General features: G+C 36.1%; 1 protein-coding gene across 5 annotated transcripts in view; it reads left to right on the top strand.

The window, feature by feature from the left end:
• NCKAP1 (NCK associated protein 1) overlaps positions 1-15329 on the top strand; it is a 110952-nt gene that overhangs the window by 12718 nt on the left and 82905 nt on the right. For 3 of the 5 annotated variants that reach the window (XM_007965562.3, XM_038001877.2, XM_007965561.3), the window contains exons 2-3: positions 481-498; positions 1561-1671. In XM_007965562.3, coding sequence (XP_007963753.1) covers positions 481-498; positions 1561-1671 — 129 coding nt within the window. The remainder of the gene's footprint in view (positions 1-480; positions 499-1560; positions 1672-15329) is intronic. The other 2 variants (XM_007965564.3, XM_007965563.3) reach the window with 1 other exon arrangement.

Here is a 15329-nt window from a genome sequence, read left to right as displayed (position 1 = left end):
ACATTGATTTTTATACTTTGGCGTGGTAGGAAGTTAGGTGATGTTTGAAAAATAGTTTCAATTTGAGCTGAAATACAAAAGTCATCCAATAACGATTTATTTTTATTCTCGGCTACCGTTTCTTTTTAAGGTATGTAAAATTTCACTGATGGTTTTGCTCCTGTTTTTATAGCTGCATGTAGTCTTTATTTTCCTTCTTTCTAGTATTATTTTAAGTTGGTTTAGAAAGAGCACCAAGAAACTGACCTGATTGTACACGTACACAGTAGTATTTATATGAATAGTATAAACTCTATAAATTTATTTTATACTAAAACTCGCTACTTAGAATACCTTTAAAATTGTAGCACCATATAATTCTAATCTTGTTCTGTTTTTCATAGTCTGCAGTGCATAAGTTTTCTTCTGAAACGTGTATCATAGTTTGACAATCATTGTTTACACGTAATTTTCTCTCTTTTTATTACAATGCTTCCCCAGCAAGGACAAGTTTGGAAGGTTTGCAAAGCTTTTCACCTTCCCTCTGCCCGCTTGCCCGCTTTCAGATCAGTTTCATGTTTCATAACTTCTCTTTCTGCAATCCACAACATAGCCATAGTAAACAATGGAAAAATATAAAATTGCAGTAGTATATTTCCTCACACATGGCAGACAGATATAACTTTTCAAAGGACACATCCTTTTTAAAACGCAATAAAAAGAAGTTAAATAGAAATGTTATAATTTTAGTAATTCCCTAAGGAATAACATCTCACTAGGAAGCAGTTAATTAAATGTCATGTAATGAAACAAGAACAGTATTCAAGATTATATTCTGTATTGTAGTAGTTCAGGTAGAAAGTTCTTTCTAATAATACTACCTTACATTTGTATAGTGCCTTACAGTTTACTGCAGAGAATGCTGTACTGCTGATATGGTCAAAATGTAAACATATCCATTTGTTCTGTGCTTATGATATATAGAACAGATGTAGATTCATTGTTTGAAGTGCTGCTGGTATGATGGAAAACAGTGTTGTAACTCAGATATTCAGAGGATCAGGCAACACACCTTAGCACTATAAAGACAATTTTAACAGCTTCCAGTTCTTTTGAACTAGGGCTCTTGTATTAAAATGTTTCAAGTGAATGAGGAAAACATTTTGGAAAAGACATTTAAACATGAGCTTTTATTTTATAACACTTAGAAAGAAACATGTCTAGTACTCTACTGAATATTTAATTTTGTAATATTTTATTAGCTTCAGATGAATACAATCCTACCTCAAACCAGAATTTTTTTTTCTTTTTCTTTTTTTTAGGTTTGAGCTTTTTCCTTCACTGCTGTTCTGCGCTAACTGCTTTGAAACTTTCCATGCATTTTTTTTCAGTAGAAGAACATCTCTGTACTGTCTCCCATTGCATATTTCAGCTGTGACAATCCCTGCACTTTGCCTATTCATTTTATCACCTGCTCACCAAAAACAATAAATATCTCTTTAATTTCTAATTGCAGATTTGCTATTTTTGATTTTAGAAGAAGGGTGCATTTCACTTTTTTTTATTACTGTTGTTTTATAGGCATGTGGGGATCCCAAGGCAAAACCGTCCTACCTTATCGACAAAAACCTGGAATCTGCTGTGAAATTCATAGTCAGAAAATTCCCTGCTGTAGAAACCCGCAACAACAATGTAAGTTATCTAAATTTTTCTGTTACTTGATTTTAACCATCTTTTAGAGAAACAGTGGTCAACACAGTGCTTATAGTAGCTCTTATTTACCTAATTGTTAACATTTTGATATACAGATTATATACCTTAAGAGTTTTTTTTGAGACAGTATTCTTGTATCTGAGACCAGGAAAAGTAACTCTTATCGACATTGCCACTTTATTACAGAAAAGATAAGATCTTAGATTCCTATATGTTTATTCCCTTTCAAATTGCAACAAGAGTAAGGTAATAGATATGTGTATATTCCAAATTCTTGTGTGACTACTTGGGATGTTTTTGTTTCTTATAGTCATAAACTTCCTGTTGAAGTTAGTAAATGTCTTCATAGAGCTTCTGTTGTGTTAAGTAATTAGCTGTGTTTAGTTTTAAAATGTATTTGTTTTTCTGGTATTTTTGTAATTGACAGAATGATTTCTAAAGATTAAATAGTGTAAGAAAATGATTGTGTTAGGGTCTTTATTATCCTCATATTACTTTTCATGTGGGAAAGTTTTTCTTAGTATACTGAAGAATGGTCATATTCAGAGTCTTTCTGATATGTTTATGTATCTTTATAATAATTTCTATGAATAACTACTTTTGGGAAATTATTTTTCGCCTCAGTGTGGTATTTTCATATAAATTTTGACTCAGAATCTTTCTGCCTGTTTTCTCTTTTTATTTTTTTCCTCTGATATTTTCTTGTTACTATCTTTGCTGCCTCTTTTGCTTTACGTACAAATTTAGTTTAGAAATATCCTCTCACATATGATTTTCGATTTTGAGAAGCTCTGTTGAAAAGATATATTGTCAGCTGGTCCAAAAATAGTGAGTTACCTCAATTGATTGTTCCCCATCAGTTACAGATCCAGCTCCTTGTTCTACTCTTTGCCCCCTTCTCACTACTGCACTTGACTAGTTTAAAAATAAAAAGATACATTGTCACCTTTTTGTTTTCTCAAATCATGTATGTTAATTGAAGATTTGTATTTAGCCTTTGACACTACTTTTACTTAAAAACTCTTTCATGTAGAAAGAAAATGCTAGTAAGAACCAATAAAAAGAAGTCAGATAAAGTGCTTTTTAAGGCATTTAAAAAAAATCAAGTCTGTTTTTGGGGAGTACAGGTTAGTAGAGGTTTCATAAAAGATTGTTTTTGTAGAGATGAGATCTCACTATGTTGTCCAGGCTAGTCTTGAACTTCTGGGCTCAAGGGATCCTCCTGCTTCGACCTCTTAAAGTGCTGGGATACAGGCATGAGCTGCTGTGCCCAGCCAGAAAGATTGTTTTATAATTATATCAATATATTAAAACATTATAATTAGTTCCTGATTACAAAATAGGTGATTCAAAACTTGCACTTCTTAACACTATTATTTGTGTGGAGAACTTTTTTTTAGTTACATTAATTGGCTAACTCATCTGAGAGATTATGTACTCTAAAAGAGATTTTATTATGAAAATCTGTCTTATATTTATTTTGTATACACTTCTTTTTCTTACAGCTTGTAAAATTTCTGACATGAGCTCTTCAGAGAATCTTTGAAGCTTAGTTTACATATGTGTTTGTGTGTAAACTTATATGTGAGAATGTGCATTCTTTCTTAATAGTAGGTCTTTCCTTAGAAAATTAGAAATATCTGGTGAAACAACAGTAAAGTTGTCTGGTAAAAGACCAGTTAAGAGTCTGCTGTTCTTGATATGCTGGGCAAGCTGTTTATTATCATGCTTTTTTTTTTTTTTTTTTTTTTTTTAAATAGCTTTTCTTCTCTTTCTAACTGTTGCACAAAATCGATATTTTTAATAATAGTTTTATTGAGATATAATTCATATACCATATAATTCACCCATTCAAAGTGTACAATTCAGTGTTTTTTAGTACATTCACAGAGTTGTGCATCCAGTACCACAGTTAATTTTAGAACATTTTCATCACCACCCAAAGAAACTTTGTGTCCATTAGCAGTCACTCCTGATTTCCTGCCAACACCCCTGCCCTAAGGCAACCACTGATGTACTTTCTTTCTGTCTCTGTGCCTATTCTGAAGATTTCATCGGGAATAATATAATATGTGGTCTTCTGTGACTGGTTTTTGTCATTTAACATAATATTTTCAAGGTTTATCCAAGTTGTAGCATGTATCAGTACTTTGTTTTTGTTTTAAGAGACAGGATTTCACTCTGTCATCCGGGGTAGAATGCAGTGGTGGCCCTCATAGCTCACTGTAACACTGAACTCCTAGACCAAAATGATCTTCTCACCTTAGCCTCCTGAGTAACTAGGGCCACAGGTGCACACCACCATGCTCAGCTGTTTTTTAAACATTAAAAAAATTTTTATCCAGATGTGGTCTGGCTGTGTTGCCCAGGGGGGTCTCAGACTCCTGGGCTCAAGATGTCCTCCCACTTTGACCTCCCAAAGCACTGAGATTACAACTGTGAGCTGCTGTGCCCAATCTTCATTTCTTTTTATTGCCAAATAATATTCAATTGTGTGGATATACCACATTTTATTTATTCATTCATGAGTTGATGGATGTTTGGATTGTTTCTACTTTTTTGCCTATTATGAATAATGTTGCTATAAACATGTGAAAGTTTTTATATGGATATGTTTTCATTTCTCTTGGCTTTATAAACCTATGAAAGAATTGCTGGGTGGTGTGGTAATTCTATGCTTAACCTATAAAGTTGATTGTACAATGTTGTTGAATGTTATGACTTACTTGTAGTATTTACTTTGTTTTGTTTGCAAAGCCTGGGTTTTTTCATATTGCCTTTACAATTTCTCTTTGTAATGCTACTCTGTTGTTTTTTTACCTGCTGAAGTACTATGTATTGGGTATATAGTCTTGTGATCTCAGTTTTGATCTGGGTCTGCTAAAATTTTGGTGAGAAGTTCCTAGCCAGCTCGAATCAAGATATGAGAAGTGAGATTTCAGTTTTATTATTATTATTTTTTAACTTGTTGAATTAGTTGATGGAGCTTAAAGACTGGAAAAGATAGTAGTGTCTAGGATTGATAGGACGTTGCGGATTTCTGGCTACTAAGTGCACTGTAGAAGTGATATTGATATCGCAATCTTTTCTTTCTTCTTCTTGTGCTTTGGATTATTACATAAATAGGTGAAATAGAACATGCTTACTTTTTCTCTGGGACCTAGGTTAGTACTATTTCTACTCTGATTCAAGTCTTACAAGTAACGCATGTCCCCAATTTCAGAAAAGGTACTCATAAAAACAGATTTCTGGTGAAAATGCAATTTTTTTTTTTTTTTTGAGACACGGTCCTGCTTTGTCACCCAAGCTGTAGTACAGTGGAGCAATCTCAGCTCACTACAACCTTCCACCTCCTGGTCTCAAGCAGTCCTTCTGCCTCAGCCTCCCATGTAGTTGGAACTACAGGGGCACAACCACCGCACCTGGCTAACTTTTTGTATATTTTGTAGACATGGGGTCTTGCTGTGTTGCCCAGGCTGGTCTCAAACTTCTGGGCTCAAGTGATCCTCCTGGATTGGCCTCCCAAAGTGCTGGGATTACAGGCTTGAGCCAGCACACCCAGCCTCTATATATATATGTGTGTGTGTGTGTACGTATGTATGTATGTGTGTGTATATATATATATAGAAGTTTCTAAAATGAATTCTTGCAAGATTCTGCTCTTATCTTGCAGCCAAAAAAATCGTTGATTTTTTATTTTTATTTTTCCTTTTTTTTTTTTTAGTAACTGCCCTAACCTCCATACTTTTTAATCCCTTTAGAGTCCTTGAGCACATAGTTATTTGATATGCAACAAAGGAAGGCACTGCTGACAGGTAGCAGGATTGGTACAGACATGGCTTCTACAGTGATGATGTTGGACTCTGTTGAGTCATTTTTACTTTCTTGGTAAGGGCCCTTTGTGACCAGTTGTAACAAGGTTTGTATTTCTAATTCTGTATTTAGGGAAAATCTGGGACCAAGGAATGAGGTTTTTTCCTTGGGTCATGATGTTGAACTAAATGCCCCATATGCTTCAAAGCAAGCTGATTAAATGAATTTCAAAATGAATAAAAACCATACCAGTTTTGTAATTATAGCAGCCACTTATTATCTAATGTGTGCCAGGTTATGTGTATTAATAGAGTTCCTCATTTAATTTCAGATTAAGCAAAGTATTTTTGAGCTGAAAGATTATCTAATTTATCTATAATATAAACGCTTTCATTATTTTGAAAGTGTAACTCTCAAATGGAATTTGTTTCTCGTAGGTTTCTTAAGAGTATGTGGAGGGGAATCTCTTATTTTTCTGGATGAACAAAATAGTAGAAAGTCCTTTCTTATTTTATTAACACATAAAAATTATTTTGCCCAGGAAACCTAAAAGGCAATGTAAGCAAATGTTCAGGTGTATGTTAAAACTTTTCTAATTTTTTTTCTAATATTTTTAAAACTTTTTTTTTGCCTCTTTCCTATATTGCATTACACCTAAAAGGGTAGTTTGTCATTTTAAAACAGTAAAAATATTATCTGGAACAGTAGTGTTATCATGGAATTACCTATTACACATTTTAATGTGAAATTTTGGATTTGATTTCCAAATCAATGAGGAAATGATAAAAATTACTATCCTATATATGTTGAATTAGATCTTGAAGTCTTTAAGAATAGGGACATTGCTGGCGAGTAGAGTGCCACAAGAGTGATATAGGGATTCTAGACTAGGACACAGGCTGTTGTTGAAATAATTTGAAAATTATGTTTTCCTAAGTTAGAGGAATCTTTTATGTTGTAGATATTATTTATCCCCTTTCCCAAAGAACATAGAATTATAAGATGTTAAGTAAAACATTTTTTATTTAAGTGGCTTATAAAGTCATTCTAGGAAAGACAAAGTAACTCTAAGTGTAATAATCAGCAGTAAAGTTGGTTCAGAGGTGTAGCAATAGAGCCTTTTAAAACTCTGTTTTATCCCTAGTTCCTGATACTTAAGAGGCACTAAATAAATGTCCCATTGGTGAATGGAACTATTTGATACACTCTAACATAGCCAGCTTTCACTTGTATTCAAACATTGCCTTAGACTTATGTCAGGACCTGAACTTACCGACACTTTTTAAAAATTATTGAGTTAATTTTAGCTGAAAAAAGATTGTACTTTTTAGTAGAACTATTCAAATACATCTCATTAATGGTATTATTGAAAGTAACCCAGAAATAGAGCAAGAGTCTCAGCTCCTAAAAACATAAATGTGTTTTAGGGGTGGGGTGGTGGAATTGGTGTAGGGAGGCCCTTGACACATGCACACTGTGGTTTGGTAAGGACTTAGAAAGAAACGGTAGGCATATTTAACTCCTTCCTAACTTGTCTTTAAGAGGGCATTCCTTGTTTTGTTGCGATTCCTATTAAGATAGTAACATACTGGTTAAGAGGATGGACTCTGGATTCAGTAAAGCAGAATTTGAGTTCCGGTCTTTCCACTTACTAGCTGGATGATTTTGGGCAAATTATTTAACATCTTAAGGTATTGTTCTTTTTGTTTGTTTTTTGTTTTGTTTTGTTTTGAGACGGAGTCTCACTCTGTTGTCCAGGCTGGAGTGCAATGACATGATCTTGGCTCACTGCAACCTCTGCCTCCTGGATTCGAGCGATTCTCCTGCCTCAGCTTCCCGAGTAGCTGGGATTACAGGTGCCTACCACCATGCCTGGCTGATTTTCTCTTTCAGTAGGGACAGGTTTCACCATGCTGGCCAGGCTGGTCTCAAACTCCTGACCTCAGGAAGTCCGTCTGCCTCAGCCTCCCAAAGTGCTGGTATTATAGGCATGAGCATGAGCCACCGCACCCAGCCAAGTATCATTGTTCTTATTTTCAAAATGGTGATAATACCAATCTCAAGGAGTAGTTCGTTGCTTCCTAAAGCACATAGTACAGTGTGTGACAAATTGCTTTTGAAGAATGGAAGCTGTTAACATTTACCTCTTTGACTTTTTGGTCTAGTTTGCTGGCTTTTCTTCTGGGTACCCTTTAAATGTGGGTATTTCTGAGTGACTTCTCCCACCTGTGGTGTATGTGTATGAAAGCACTTACCGCTGTGGCTTCGACTAAGTACATATACGCTCTCCTATATTCTGTGCTCTAGATCAGGGTCCCAAACCCCAGGCCACAGACAGGTACCAGTCCATGGCCTGTTAGGAACCCGGCTGCCCAGCAGGAGATAAGTGGTGGGTGAGTACACTAAGCTTCATCTGTATTTACAGCCACTCCCCATCACTCACATTACTGCCTGAGCTCTTTCTCCTGTCATATTAGCAGTGGCATTAGATTCTCATGGGAGCGTGAACACTGTTGTGAACTGTGAACGCGAGGGATCTAGGTTGCAAGCTCCTTAGGAGATAATCTAATGCCTGATGATCTGTCACTGTCTCCCATCACCCCCAGATGGGACCATCAAGTTGCAGGAAAGCAAGCTTAGGGTTTCCGCAGATTCTACATTATGGTGAGTTGTGTAATTTCATTATATATTATAATGTAATAATAGAAATAAAGTGCCCAATAAATGTAATGTGCTTTAGTCACCCCAAACCACCCCGCCACCCCTCCACCCCAGTACATGGAAAAATTGTCTTCCATGAAACTGGTCCCTGGTGCTAAAAAGGTTAGGGACTGCTGCTCTAGAACTGAATTCTGGCTACCCCTTTGGACAGCTCCACAAGCTAAACAGAAAACTTTTTATCCAATATGGAACATGTGATTATCCTACCTTTTTTTTCTCTTTTGTGTTTCCCACCTTGAGCTGTCACCCTCCACTTGGTTATCTAAACTAGAATCTTCAGAATCCCTTTTGACTTGTAAAAAATATCAAACTTGTCATATATGGCTCGTCCGGGTTCCCCACTATAATGTCACTTGAATTTATCCCCTTCAGGTCTACATTTCCTGCTGGGACAAATGCCATGTTAATCCAAACATTGATTTTTATGCCGTCCAATCTCTCTTACTTTCACCTTCCCTTCCTCTCTCCCTCCAACCTCCACCAGGAGAAGCAGAACAAAACAAAAAATCACTTTCTCTGTGGTACCTGATGTCTGCATCTTCCTGGACCACACACTCGTCTTTGAATCCCTGTTGACTGGCATGTAGTAGGCCAACAAATAAGAATTTGGTTTAGAAGGAATCATCTTACTGTAAAATAATGTAACTGGGAGTTGTAACAACATACTTCATCATGAATAAATATATATACCCTAATGGAAAATCAAAGGAATATTTGGTCCTGAGCAATTAAACATTGCCAGAATTTAAGCAGTTTTGATACAATGAGAATTAACTGAAATGTCAATGTTCTTTTAAAAAGGTATCATCAGTATTGAGTTGTTAATGACTCTTTGACATACAAAAGTCTTTAATTCTATCTTGACAAAACCATAAATAAAAGAACTCCTCAGGACATGCAAGTAAGCCTTGCTTTGATATATTTGGAAAGTAACTGAAATAGGTCAAATAGTGGCAGGGAATTGCATCAGCACTGGTGACCTACCTAAAGTGATTTAAATTTTTTGCTTTTTATTTTTGCCTAAAGAACGTGAATACATGATAATAAATAGTCCAGAAGAATTTAGGATGAAAAGTGAATATCTCCTACTTTACTTTTTCCTACCCTAGTCGTATTCCTCAGAGGGAACTTCTATTTTTAGTTATTTCTACAGGTTACTGCTAGAACTCTAACAAATATGCTTATTCCCTTATAACTTCAGTTACCAACTTTAGACAGTCTCTCTTCTATGCAACAAAAGATGAGGATTTAGCTTGCTCAGTTTACTTCCCCTTAATTCCCCCCTCAAGCCTTTTTCCCAGTGATTTTTGTTAGTATTTTTGGATCATTGATTACTTCCTTTTTTAACTTCAATACAGGTTTTTTTTTTTTTTTTTAATTTCCTCACCCTTGGTTATTTATCCATTTATCCTTTTATTTTCATGTCAAAATTGTTAATGCTTTTTTTTTTGGTTTTGTAATTATACAGTGTTCTGATGCTATATTTATTATATGTTGGTTGAAAAAAAATATATTAGTAAAGGCCTAAGTGCTTGGTTTGCATTTCTTCATTCCGTTGTCACACTTTGGGCTGTAAGATGAATAATATATTTAGCATTAAAGAGAAAAGGAATCTCTCTTCCTAAATTCTGTCATTTACTTAAAATTATTTTACAGTTTCATAGTTGTACCATGACTTTATGAAATTAGTTATAAGCCTTTTTACTATCTTTAAATTTATTTGGCCTGATAATCATGTCATCTTTTTATAATTTTTTTTTCCCCCTGGAACCTACTCTCCTCTAACTTTCTGTCTTCTAACATCAATCTAGATAGTTTATAAAAGCCTGCTGTGTAGCTTTCATTATGGGTTATATTTTTGTCTTCAATGTAATGATTTTACCTGTGGTTTTCCACTGAATTTTCATGAGTTCGAGAATCCCCTAAAAATGCATTTAGAATTTGTGTGTGAATGAATTTTTAAGCTTTTTTTTTCATATTCTCAAGGGTGGTTCTTATGATCCCAAAATACATCTATTTTAAAACGTCTCCTTTCTTATCCTTTTTATATAACTACCTGTGGTTTCAGAATATTATTTTGTGCATCTTATGTACTCTGTATTTTTGTCATACTACAACTATATTCATAACCTCTTCAACTGAAAAGAGACTTTCTGCTTTCCTGGAAATGAGACTGCCAATAAGCATTACACTGGGGTTCCATAGCATAGCCTTCAAGTATATACATTTCTGGCATCTGTAATCATTTTTCCATACTTTCAAATTTCCTGAAGTTATGTCTTGCCTCTAAGTGATAGTTTTTCAGCTTTCAGTCATTAGTCTGTTTGGCTGCAGTGGTGATTTTGATACCCTTCATAGTAGCAGAGGACATTATCACTACCTAATCACCTATTGACCTTTAACTTTGGTTTCCTTGGTCATTTCTTTGGGGCCTTTAGCCACTTTTAACCTTGTACCTTTAAAGTACCTTTAGCATGTTATCTTCTCATTGTTTCTTCATGGCAGATTCAGTATTACCTTTTGTCAGATCTAAAGTTAATTGCCAAGATCGAAAATAACACAATAAAAACTACAATGGAATAAATTATACGTGTTGCAGAGTACTTACTTTCTTTTATTCTTCCTAGCACTCATCTTGGCTAAGAATATTTTAAATAGGTACATTAATGGTCCCTGGCCAAGAGTATGCAGGCTAGTATACTTTGTTAATTCTCATTGTCTAGTATAGGATAGAATGTAGAACCTTAGGAAAATATATTTGCTTGCTTTATTTTTTAAAGGAGTGTTGTATTTGGGAAAAGTATGTTTATACTTTCACTGAACAAATGGCCACGTTTCTTTTGCCTCTGGACTTTTATTCGTGCAGTTTTTACTATCTGGAATAGTCTCTCTTTCCCATGTTCTTTCACTAGGCTAGCTTGTCTTTCAGGTCTGTGCTTAGATGTCACCATTCAGAGAAGCTTTCCCTGACCTTTTCAAATTAGTTTAAGTTCTGCATATATATGTTTCTATCACATTCTCTAGTGATTATTCATTTATTTATTTAAGTCCTTTATTGAGTGCCTTCTATGAGCCAAGTTGTGTTCTGGAAGAGAAGGATCCAGCAGTAAACAAACAGAAGTCTATCCTTATAGAGCTTACTATGTTGAACAGAAATAAATAATGAACGAATAAGAATATAATACCAGGTAAAGAGTTCTAGGAAGAACAAAGCAGGGTAAATGCATAAGACTAATGCCTGGCAGATGCTAATTTACTTAGGGTGACCCGGAAAGGCCTTACTGAGAAGAAAGCATTAGGGCAGAGATTTGAAGATATGAGGGAATGAGTTTAGCTAGGGGAGGAGCGTTCTGTGCTGAAGGAACCTCAGCTCCAAAGGCTCAGGTGGATGCTTGCCTGGCGTGTTCAGGAACAAGGATGGCATTATGAGCAGAGTAGATGATTGAGGGGCACCGTGGTAGGACATGAAGTGCTAGTGGTTGTAATGAATAGGCAGGTCACATAGGGCTTTCTGGACCATAGTAAGGACCTTAGCTAATTACCCTGAGTGTGTTGAGATGCCATAGGAGGGCAGTAGTAGAGGAATGAAGTGGTATGACTGTGATCACTATGGCTACTTGGTAGAGAATAGTCTGCAGGAGAGCAAAGGTAAAAATAGGGAGAATAGTTAGGAAATTTGCCATCATTGAGATGAGAGCTGATGGTGGCTTGGAATAGGGTGGTTGAGGTGAGAAGTGTTCAGATTCTGGATGTATTTTTGAAGACAGAACCTATAGTATTTGCTGAAGAATTGGGTGTTGGGTGTATGGACAGTGAGAAATAAGACTTTAAGGTTTTTGGCTTGAACAAATGTCAAGCTATAATAGGGTGAGAGAACAGGAGAAATAGGTTTGGGGTAGTGCGGTGGGAGTAGTACAGTGAATGCAGTGGGGAAGGTACCCAGTAGCTCAATATTAGACATGTTAAGTTTGAGAGGCTTACTGGAAATCTGAGTGGAGATATCAAATAGCCAATTGTTTATGTGAATCTAGATCTAAGGTTAGGTTTAAGCTGACTGTCAAGTTGAGGAACATTATTGAGGGATTTGAGAGAGAGAAAAAGGAGTGGAATAATCATCTAGGAGAATAGGAAAATGAATTGACAGAAAAAATTGAGTAGTATTGCTACTCAGTTATGGTCAATGATCATGAAATCAGGTTGAGATCAAAGTCAGCATAAGTATATGCTTTTCTACTACTGTAGGTTTTATCAGACAGTTATGAAAGAGGGAGGGAAGGACAAGGTAGTAATTATAATGATGAGCCATTTAAAATTAAGATGGATAAGAAAGTAGGGGGCCTGGGCACAGTGGCTCATGCCTGTAATCCCAGCACTTTGGGAGACTGAGGCGAGCAGATCACTTGAGGTCAGGAGTTCAAGACCTGCCTGGGCAACATGGTGAAACCCCGTCTCTACTAAAAAAATACAAAAAACTGCCCGGGCGTGGTGGCGGGCGCCTGTAGTCCCAGCTACTTGGGAGGCTGAGGCAGGAGAATGGCGTAAACCTGGGAGGCGGAGCTTGCAGTGAGCCGAGATCCGGCCACTGCTCTCCAGCCTAGGCGACAGAGCGAGACTCCATCTCAAAAAAAAAAAAAAGAATAAAAAAGAAGTAGCCAGTTGAGGTGATGTGTGCATGTCGTCCCAGCTACTTGGGGAGGCTGAGGCACGAGAATCACTCGAACCTGGGGGGCGGAGGCTGCAGTAAGCCAAGATCATGCCACTACGCTCTGGGATAGAGTGAGATTCCATCTCAAAAAAAAAAAAAAAAAAAGGCATAAGAGGATGAGTGACAGTAAAAAGATGGTAGAGTGAGTGGATAGGAGGCCTCTCTGTGTTGAAAGAATTTGTGGAGGCAGAGTATTAGAGATTTTAAGTGGGAACTATTCTCCCAGTGATGCCACCTCACTTTGTCTCCAAATCTCCCAAGAACAACAGATGTCCAAAAAGGCCAGACAGAAGCCAGGATAATTTAAACATCAACTTTATTCCGGTTTACAGCTTCAGAAAACTTAACATCAGCTGTCATGCCCTCTGTCAGTATGTATTCATGTACCAAAAATCATTCCTGGGTACCTACTCAGTGCAGCCTCTCCTTTAACTTCCCTGTTTTGCTCCACATTTTCACCACTCTTAAAAGCTCTGACCTTTCTTATTGTAGTCTTTATCACACTAATGTATACATTTTGTTTTTGTTGTTACCCTTTTCATGTTATTGCCAGTTGGTGAAAACCTTTGTCTTTAAGGGAATATGGGAATAGTAGTTTTTCACCATCTTTCAACCTTGCACCTAGAAGTTAATCAGCTTCTAAAACTGGATAATCAGCTCCTAAAACTGGATATTTACCTTAAAAAGAACAAAAAAGCCAACAAAACCAAAAAACAAAAAACAATTGGGCGTTCCCTGTACACCTATATACCTATATACACGTCCCTCACTAGACAATGAGCTGGTTTAGGGCAGGGTCAGTGCTTTATTCATATTTTTTCTCAGCTTCTCCCACAGTGCCTGGTAATGTAATAGGTTAATATATTTGTTGTCTAAATGAATAAAATGTTATTACAGTAATTCTTCACTTATCTGTACTTTTCATGTCACTTGCCTCTCTGAATCACATCTCAGAGTTAGGAAGGAAGCAATTCCACTTCTGGGACTTATCCGAAGAGAAATGAAAATATGTCTACCCAAAGACACGTTCATAGCAGAATTTGTTATTCATGATAGCCCCGAACTGGAAACAGTTCAAATGCCTATTAACTGATGAATGAATAAACAAAATGTGGTGTGCACCTATAACAGAATACTACTCACCAATTAAAAGGAACAAACTATGATAAACGCTGTAACAGAGTAAGTGAAGCCAGATGTGAAAAGCTGCATATTGTCTGATTCTCTTTTATAGGAAATGTCTAGAAAAGGCAAGTTTATTGAGACAGAGAGCAAATCAGTAGTTGCCTATGGCTTGGGAGTAACAGCAGGATTAACTGTAAATGGGCACAAGGGTTTGGGATGATGGAAATGTTCTAAAGCTGGATAGAGTGAATAGTTTCACAACTCTAATTTACTAAAATTATTTTTCACTTATGATGGGTACATTTCATGGTAAGTAAACTGTACTCTAATAAAGCTGTAAAAAACCAAATGATTTTGCACAACTAGAAATGGTATTCTAGAATAAATGAAGTTTATTCAGAGAAAAGCATTTTGGTTCTCCTATGACCAAGCTTGTTGAGTCAGTTAGGCAAAATTGTAACAAGTATATTTTCTAACACACTGTACATTAAAAGGAACTCTCATCAGGAGCAAATGATAATTGATAGAGAAATAAAAACTCTTAAGTATAGCAGGCAAGGACCATTTAATATCAGATTATCTTGTACGTGTCAATAGCATCTGAGGCCACCTTGACATAAATAAATCTGTGTAATTATCAATTACAATGATGACATCTAATCAGTAAGAAAAGCTTGATTTATGCCTGGTGTACTGGTTTTGAAAGTAAGTTAATCACAGAAAGGGTTTAAAAAATTGTTAAGATTGAATGTAAAGGAACTAACCTATTTATATTTCTATTTGTAATGGAAAATAGTGCCATTAAATGAGGTAAATTGTATTATTAATGCAGTGTGATACCTTTTATACAAAAATGTTACAGTTGACCAACCCCACTATACCACGGTATATAATTAGTGATTTTTGTAGCACTGATGATAAAATTAATTTCAAGTTTGCTTTAATTTGACCATCTATAGCTAGAATCTTAAATTTTTAAAAGTTTTACCTGAGGCACATTAATGTGCTCAGGTGGTGAAATAGAAATTATTTTAATCTATATTGCTGAACTTGATGTTAATTGTTTCAGTAACCTATTGCTGCATAACAGATCACCTCTAAATTTCGTGGCTTAAAACGACAGCAGCTTTTTTCTTATGATTCTGTGGGTTGACTGGGCAGTTCCTCTGCTGGTCTCACTGGTTTTAGGTTGCCGCAGTGCATTCCACTGGTGCATTCTGGGGGATGGGCCCAGCTGGAACAGCAGGGATGCTGAAGTGCCCTTTCTCTGTGT

This window comes from Chlorocebus sabaeus, chromosome 10, assembly GCF_047675955.1.
Source record: "Chlorocebus sabaeus isolate Y175 chromosome 10, mChlSab1.0.hap1, whole genome shotgun sequence".
NCBI classification, from domain to species: Eukaryota; Metazoa; Chordata; class Mammalia; order Primates; family Cercopithecidae; genus Chlorocebus; species Chlorocebus sabaeus.
The sequence above is the reverse complement of the archived record's forward strand: the minus strand, read 5'-3'. Positions and strand labels throughout refer to the sequence as shown.